Source organism: Phaethon lepturus, unplaced genomic scaffold (genome assembly GCF_000687285.1).
Source record: "Phaethon lepturus isolate BGI_N335 unplaced genomic scaffold, ASM68728v1 scaffold57175, whole genome shotgun sequence".
NCBI classification, from domain to species: domain Eukaryota; kingdom Metazoa; phylum Chordata; class Aves; order Phaethontiformes; family Phaethontidae; genus Phaethon; species Phaethon lepturus.
The window spans coordinates 14,402-23,217 of NW_010543779.1; the positions used below are offsets into that span (position 1 = coordinate 14,402).

General features: G+C 41.0%; 1 protein-coding gene across 1 annotated transcript in view; it reads right to left on the reverse strand.

Annotated features, from left to right (window-relative positions):
* Positions 1 to 887: 887 nt before the first annotated feature.
* Positions 888 to 8,816, reverse strand: part of TRMT61A (tRNA methyltransferase 61 homolog A (S. cerevisiae)) — a 19,721-nt gene continuing 11,792 nt past the window's right edge. The window contains exon 3 of the mRNA XM_010288436.1: positions 888 to 1,462. Within this exon, the coding sequence (XP_010286738.1) occupies positions 1,146 to 1,462 (317 nt within the window). The 3' untranslated portion in view covers positions 888 to 1,145. The remainder of the gene's footprint in view (positions 1,463 to 8,816) is intronic.

Genomic DNA, 8,816 nt, shown 5'->3' on the forward strand with positions numbered 1-8,816 from the left:
GAATAAAAATATTTGTGACTTCATTAAAAAAGAAGAAAAACAAAGAAGGACCTTTATAAATTTGCAACAGTATTTTAATCTGTAAATACAAAATTTAATCCAGCATTCAAATAGTTCATGACACCCACCAGCTTTGTATGGAAGACCAAAGAGTAAATGGTCTGAAAACTTAATTAATAAAGTTGGTTGAGAATTTTACTAAGTTTGCATTGTTGTTGCGATTTGGAGACAGAAATCCTGCCAAAAGCAATCTGTCATTCAACTGCAGGAAGATAGTACACCATAATGCACATAAAACACCGAACAAACAGAACCTCAGCCACACCACTTACAAAGAGGCGTTCAGATAATATTAACCAGCTGTTCAGTGATTTTTCACAGTGGATTCATCCACTATGAAAGTGGATAATCTATTAGAAGACTACAGTATGAATCCAGTTCCAAATTTCTACTATAAATTGATGAGCACAATATACTGTTTTAAACCAAATCCAACAATTAGCACCCTTCTTTGACCTTTGTGTAATCTAAATGATTTGCAGATGCCAGCCTGGGATGGAGTGAGAGATTGTGTTCCTGAGCACTGCCAATAATCCTCTGTGCAGCTGAACACTATTCCAAGGAAACACTAATTCTGTGATCAGTTGTGCTGGCAACCTCGCAACTTTCCTATCTAAAATGAAGCAAGTAGGCACTTTCACATTGCTAAGAGAAACACAGACACTAGAGAAGTTAAAAAAACAAGTGTCTAGTGGTGCTAGAAAAAATAAAAACATAAACCTGGGAAAGTAATTCAGAAAAGAGGAGGGAAAAAATCCAACTGATTTGCAATTAGTGCGCTGTTTGTTTTGCTTTCTTATCGGGAGGGATCTTTATTCTGCACATTCCAGTGAATGGCCATTAGCTATTAATTTCTCTTCTTTCTGACGGCAAGTGGAGCACCATTCCAGAGTTTCAACATTCCCTTGATGCTGCTCTGGTTAATGCTTGTGTGCTATTTAAACAAAGCATATTCCAACCAAATCTGACTATATATGGAATTCCCTGACAAGTAAAAATTTGGATGCCCTACAAAAAAGAACCATGAAAACAGAATACAGACACAAATATACAAACCACTCCGAACTGCAGAAACTCAACACGTACTAAAACAGGCTCTTGGTGGCAAAGGTCAGGTATCCAGTGTGACCGACCATCTCCCTGAGTGGCACGCCGCTTTTGAACTGCTGCAGATTAGCACACGGGCTACCTTGGTTTGATGGGTTGCGGCTGTCAAAGCCAGTGCTAGAATTATCTTCAGCTGCTTTTCCAAGGTCAGGGATTTGCAAACTAATTGTCCTTACATTGTACACTCGGAGCAGAATTTCCAAAGTGTTAATCTCTGTAAAACCATATTCTTCCATTGCTAGGCAGGTTCTTTGGACTTGTTCGATGCAGGGGGAGAAAGAGCAGATGCGGCCACCTGCAAAATGAGACAGGTAGTGGAAAAGAGGGCAACACCCATAACAAAGCACTTTTTATCTTCATTAAAATTCTCCCAGATCCCTGTAGAATTACTATTACATAGATAAAGTGAAAACATTCTTCAAGAAAATCTCCATGAGACAACTATGCAGGCTTAAAGTGCCAGCACAAAATCATAGATGACTCTACAAGATGGCTCAGACCCTTTAAAAACTGCAACAGCAAATTCATTCATCTTCCAAAATCCATTGTTGCCTACCACGTTTGTTCATGATAAAACCGTTAAAGTTGATCCCTTTAGAGCAGCAACTCTTGGAATCACTATCCACTATTCTGGACTGAGGCACCAAACTGAAGCTGGCACCTACACAAAGCCAGAAGTCATTCTCCACACACTGTACAGAGTTGCCTTCATTAGAATATAAGCGTGCATGCACACACACTCTGACAAAAGCGGCTGTGTTTACTTGAGAATGGTATGCATGTACAGAATAAAGTAATCTCTCCAGGCCATAGATGGAGTGCTGTTAAGGCTTTACCCTTTTAGTCAAGCTGACTAGCATGTCTCCTGAGCATTAAAGTTTACTGGATATCACATTGAGCACGTTTACAGCAAATGCTTCGGAAGTCTAGGACTTTTAAGTGATAAACTAACACTCGTCTCCTTGTCTGTGCACAGTTCAGACTTTTGATTCTAAATACAGAGTATTAATAGGCCCCCCACAACTTTCTGCATGCTACAATGTCACCTTAACAGCTAAGAATAGAATGATTCAGATTTACTCTGAAAAGCCACAGCCAAATCAGATCAAAGAATTATAAGGATACTGTCTGCCATAAAGACAGGGCATGTGCTTTCATGCAGGACACAGCGTCCCACAAGGCAACTGCCCTTCCTGAAAAGCTTTTGTGCTGGGGGAAGGAACACTGGGCAGTGCAGCTTCATCTATTGTTTCACTTATTAAAATTAGATGAAAATGCTTGATGACCTGATTTGCATTCCTTCCCAGCCCTCTCCCAGGCTCATCCAGTCAAGTCTTCCAACACCAGTTGTCTAAGCAGTTAAAGAACCCGCACAAGTGAGAGCAAAGCACCCTGCTAAAAATAGAGGCTATGCTGGGACTATGTGAAGCCTGCTTTATCTCAAACGCCCCTTTTTTTTCCCTTTTTCCTTTCTAAAGTCACATCTCTAAAAAAAGAAAGCATCAGGTCTGAAAGTGTCACTGTAGCACTCTAGTTACGGTGCAGCGACAATGTGCTGGGTACTGACTGGGGAAGAACACTTTCCATGACCATTAATCCACCATACACTATGTAGGATTTAATTTTAGTTCTGAAATAAAGTCTCTGCAGCCAGGGGTTCTTATCATGCACGTTCAGAACAAAGTACCCTGGACAAGTAATTCCCTGGAGTGACAATTAAGAAACAGATCTAATAATCACCTGCAAAATTAATGCTGGTATGTGTCATTATCAACCAACTCTGTTGAAGCCAATTTAATTGCACACCCAGTCCGCTAGCTCCCACGAAATTAGATTGGTATGTTCTTCAGCATGGCCAGGGCTACCAAAATTATTCCGAATCAGACAGCTAATCTTTTCTGGCGAAAGCAGTACACACTTCTACCATGTTTGTAGATGTGAGAGAAAAAAGCTCAAGAATAAATTTCTGTTAAATAATTAGAAAGCTACTATGAGGCACATATGTTATAAAGAAAGATGTTGTATTCTTACTGTGTAAGGAACTGAACAAATGTCTAACTTAGCTAAATGTCAGTTCACAATAACTCTTTGTCTGCAAAGCAAAAATTTGCAGAGAGACCAGAGACTTACTACTATTTCATTCAGGCTTTTTGTTTTTTGGTGTTTTATATTGCAATAGAAAATATATTTACATTTACAGTAAGTCTGTTCTTATTTATTCCGACTACAAGGGTTTCAAGATCTGTTTAGGCTTTCGAATTCACATGCTCTAGATTTACAGTCAAAAAACTAAGAAGCCTGCACACAGCTGTTGCCATACAAGCTGCAAAGCCGCCTACGGTTCTTGTCAAGCCTTCAATTAAAGGCAGAGCACCCTTCATTTTGCCTCAGGATGGTCAGCTGAGCGCAGCACGTCAACACCAAACTTGGTGATGATTTATCAGACCGCCTCTTGCAAAGCAGACTGCTTGGCTAAGTAGGGTTACAAAAAAGGGGCTTTCAAGCCACTTGGCAGGGAAGAAAACTCTTGTTTGCAATAGCTAATATCCAGAGGGGAAGCGCAAAAAATAATATTACTTTACTTACTGCACTGCTGGGAGTTTCTCAGGTATGAGGAGTGAGAAAACAGCCTAACAGCTGGTATTCCATGTAACTGAGAGCATCCAGTGGGTTTTAGTAGGTCCTGCCAATTGCATTTTTTCCCCTTTCATACCTGTTGTTCTGGTTATTATTATAGATCCCTCCCAAATAAATATACCTACAAATAGCTTAGAAGAAAAACCACAAAGCATCCGTCTTTATGGATCCTAACAAGTGGGAGAGGAGTCTCCTCTACTTTTTCCTGTATATATCATCGGGCAGGCCAGATTTGACTTGCAGGCTGGACTTGTTTGATTAAGCAGATATTAAGAGAAGATTGGAAAGGTACAATTAGCAGAAGGTAAAATGGAAGGCAAAAATGAAACTGCAGTTGCAGACAGCGAGAGCCTGTCTAAAATAGAAAGATTTGGGAAGCTTCACTTGCCATGGTGACCAGCAAGAAAACATGGACTCTGGGCAGCAGAAAACCAGCACTCAGAAGGACATGCTCTTCTGTTCTAGGAGCAGAGACATCATCATCTTCAACAGACCAGATGCTTCTGAATTCTCTACATCGTAGGTTGTCCTCTGTACCCCCGCTGGATTACCAGCTAAGCAACACCCTTTCTGTCACAATCACCAAACAGATATAAATCTAGATTTCAGCATTCACAATTCTCAGATTCTCTAAGAGCCCTCTTGTCCTTTAGACATCAAGAGGCATTTAAGGGCTTAAAGGACTTGAATATGCATTGCTTCGTCTTGCCATGCCACGGATTCCTTAGTGAATGAAGAAAAGACATGTACTCCCCCCATCTCCACTCGCTGGGGCGCACTGCTCTGCCTGGGGATCACAAAGGGGTGGACTAGGCTAGAGAGCAGTGAAAACAACTGAACGGAAACTTTTTAATACAAACTGAGTTTGTGTTCTTTCAGAGCTCTCCTTTTAGGAAAGCTACCATTCCTAAATTTGGTTAATGAGATCTGTGTGTCATCATAAATTGATATAGTAATTATTCAAGATTAATCCTGTTCGCATTGGGAAGCTGTGTGAGCTTTTTGATCTGAAGAGCTGTCTAAAAATGTGTTTATTCATGTATAATGCATCTGACAAGTGCTACAGTTGAGAAGAAGAGAATAATAAGACTGTATGAAAGACTTAAATTTTTTTCTACCTTCAATTTTACAGGGAGTGAATTAGTTTGAAACATTTAATGGAGAGGTTAAATCACCCGAACCTGTAGGCTGGAACAAGCCCACACAGTCCTGGCAGTCACTCTAACCAGCAATAGGGTCAAGAGGATATGAAAATTGAAGTACAATTCAGACTGGAATGATTAGAGAAGAGAGCTTAAGGGAAGGGGGAAATAAAAGAGAAGATTTGCATCCACATAGCACTTTACATTTTAGCAGACAGTGTCTAATTAATAATCAAGGGACACACCCTCGCATCTTTACAAGAGGTCAGTGCTTTGAAAGTTGCTCCTCTTTCAAGAGCAGTTCCTGGTACGTTCCTGTGCAACTCCAACAACTGTTTTGTTTCTGGTTTGTCAGAGCAAGAACTAACATCTCTACCAGTTCTATTTAGCCAATAATTGCATTAGGTTTCAAGTATGGAAAATCTGGCAGTGTTACCCAATTGACAAGAACTCCAGTGCATGCTTATGATAGAGAAAACGTGTCCAAGTTATGTGCTCTCACTTCTGTAGGTTATAGTATGTGTCACAAGTGCTCTGACAGGTTTTTTCATCATCCCAATATTATTCAGAAGATGCAAAAACAACATAATGTAGTGCAGCACCATTAAGTTCCAGGGGAAAAGGGCTTGCAATCTTAGAAATGACTCTGTGATGTAAAGAATACAACACAGCATTTTCATCTCTGGTAAAGAACACGGCTCTGGGTTTTGGGACTTCAGTGCATTGTCATAATTGGAAGATTACGTTACAAAGATCTCATGGAAGACAAAAATCACACAGGCATTATCATTATATAGGGGCAAGGCAGAAGAGTCACTGAGCAGCATCACCGTGGCATTTACTCTGTGCTAGTAGGACACTAAAAATATTGCCTCTGTAAAAGGGGACAGAACGTCCTTTAAGTGTGTGTGCTCGTGGGCGATTTGATGTAGCTTCCCTGACAAGTGAAATTAGAGGATTCGGCTGTTGGAAGAAATTAAAGGATGTTTCTTGATTCAGAAAAGAAAATTTTCTCCAAATCACTTGCCAGCTCATTAATAGGAGCTTGATGTGATTTTCTGCAAATCTGACCTTAACCTCTACATTTGTAGGTGTATCCTTCAAAAGAAATTTATTCCTGCTCACTATTATGGGCTGGCAAAAGCATGCAAGAAGGAAATTAAAAAATCAAATTGGGGAAGAAAACCTAACAACTTCCTTTAAGGATCCTTTCATCCCAAACTACTTCCTACAAACTGTGTTAAGGCCAATAGCTTTGGCTGGCGTTCCACAGCATGGATTACGTACGATGCAGGAATCCTTCTGCTTGACTCTTGACAGGTGAGAGAATCACTTTTACTTCAGGCCAGGCCTGTGTGCACCTGACCTACCAATCCCTGACAGACTAGACAGAGCTAGGTTAATGCCCTCCAGTAAGATACAACTCCTGGGGCTGGCTGAGCAAACAGCCAGTGCTTGGGAAGCAGATAAAGCTGCTTTGTGCATTAGCACCCAGTCCTTGAGCCCAGCAGGGCAGCTTTGCACTAGACCAGTCGGCCCCTCAATGTTGAGAGGATATGCTTCCACTTAAGTTAGTTGGTGGATCTTTAACCTCACCTTGAGTTAATACTCCTTGGAATCAAAGCAGGTACCACACTAGCAAAGGCTGGTGCTGGCATTTTAGCAAGCACTTATTGCTTCATGCATTTATTCCAAAACAATCTCCTGGGGTCATGAGAAGTGTTGATACCGACTTGAGTACCACCTGCATGGGTGGAGGACGACAGCATGCTAGACTGTCAGGCTCCACTTCCTGCCCTAACACATTCCCTGTGCGTTCCTGAGGTAGCTCTAGGTTCCCGAGCCCAAACATCAGCCTTGATGCCACTGCCCTCTTCTCAGTGTGATTCAGCTGGAGGTACTCCCTACCCAGATACCACAGGGGTGAAAGTTGTGGCCAGGGATTTCAGCTGCTCCTCAAAGCCACAGCTGGGTGGTTTAAAAATGGGACCATGAATAACCTCTGGGGCTCAAGAAAACTAGCCAGTGAGACTTTCTACATGGACCTGGTATTCCCTGAAAGCTCAGGGGAGGAGGGAGGCAAGCCCAAATGAAAACTGAAACTAGCCAAACCAGGCAATGCCTTACCTGCACCACAGGCTACTGGGAGGATGAGATAGTATTTATTCTCTTATACAGCATCTGTAACAACCAAACCTGGCAGGTTAGGACAACAATCAATGGCTATGCTAAGGGGAAGAAAATGCAAACAAGACCTGTTTTAACTCCAGTGTGTACAAACGAAACAAGTATAAGACTTTGGAAAATGAAGACCAACTATTACTACAAAGAGCAGCGTTCTGCTGAAGGGCTTCTGTGATGGCAGGAAATGCAGAGGCCCAAACAGAGATGTCCAGAGGGAACTTTCCCTGACGGGTTTTGGGGGGAGACCTGACAGCACCATGTTCCTGATTCACATGATATTTTGAGGATGACAATTTGACAAACTCATAATTTAGGGGTTTTAGGACACTCGAGAGGGAGTGGCAAGTCTGAATTTAAGAGTAAAATCTTTAAAAGAAAGGAAATAAAAAGAGGGGTGGTTTTAATAATTTTGTGACTCAGACTGTTAATTTAAACACCACCAAGGACCAATTTAAAATGCAAGAGGCAACCTAATATATGGTTGTATTTTTCAATCTCTCTACCTGAAAATTTAAAATCTGTATGAAAATTATTGTACAAATGGGTTTCTGCCTCATCTTCCACAGCCTTGGAAGAAATAGACAATATTTATGAGGGTAGGTGGGTGCAGAATTATATTCAAAGCACTACAGTATTCAGCTGTACAGTGACTGTGGGTCAAAAGTTTCAGGGCATTTAAGAACTGTAGAATATTGAGGATATTTTTGTTACCTCACAAATTTTTCATTTACTTCATTTCTTAAAATTTAGCCTGAAGGTGTTAACAGCAACTTTGCAAAAACCACCAAGGTCAGATATTGTGAACAGCAGCTATGACTATAGAAAAGTATTAATCATTAAGAAAAACAGTGTAGGTCTGGAAATGAAAGCAAGTTCTGCAGTGCAGCAGTGCCTGAGAGATATTACAAGCAGCATTTGTGCTGAAGGTGTGACTAGTGAAATCTGCACAGAAGGATGGAGCTCAGATGCAAGCCTGAACGTTGGCAGAGCACATCACCAGAGAACAAGAATCTTCTAGTCACAAAGCTACTGTGCCATTTTATTTTTTTAGTCCTTCAGAGGTTGGCAGTGCTTTAAATGGGAGGCCAAGCTACTGTCAGTAGTGTATTTACAGCATACTGCAAGGCATAACGTGAGTGATAAATGTAGTCTGTAAAGAGGATCATTAACACTCAGCCTACTAGGAGCTGCAACTATTCAGGATCTTCAGCCTAAGTACGAGAGAAAACATTGATTTGGTAAGGTTTTGTTAAGGTTAAGAACTCTCTCTTACATACTGTCTCAGCTGAACACACTGTAATGAATATTGTGGTTTTAAAGAGGAGGCTAGCTGATGTTATATATTGAATTTGCTTAGCTCTGATTTCATTCAAACTACCTTAAGACTTTAAGGAATAAATTACGACTCTCTGGCAGTACAGCTGTGATATTTGCATGGCACATAACAATAAAATCCACAGCGTGAATGGTTCAAATGTGACCCTGTCCAGATGTGAGAGAGAGGGCATGGAGGGAAGACAGTGGAATGGCTCATTTCCTCCAGTGATGCTTTATCACTATACTAACCCTTGGAACGGTGGTGAACAGCAGCAGTATGTGCACAGACTGTTCTTACTGCAGAAGAGCTTTAACTACTTGAAAACAAAACAAAGGAGCACTATAAAATTATCTGCCTGTGGTAGGGAA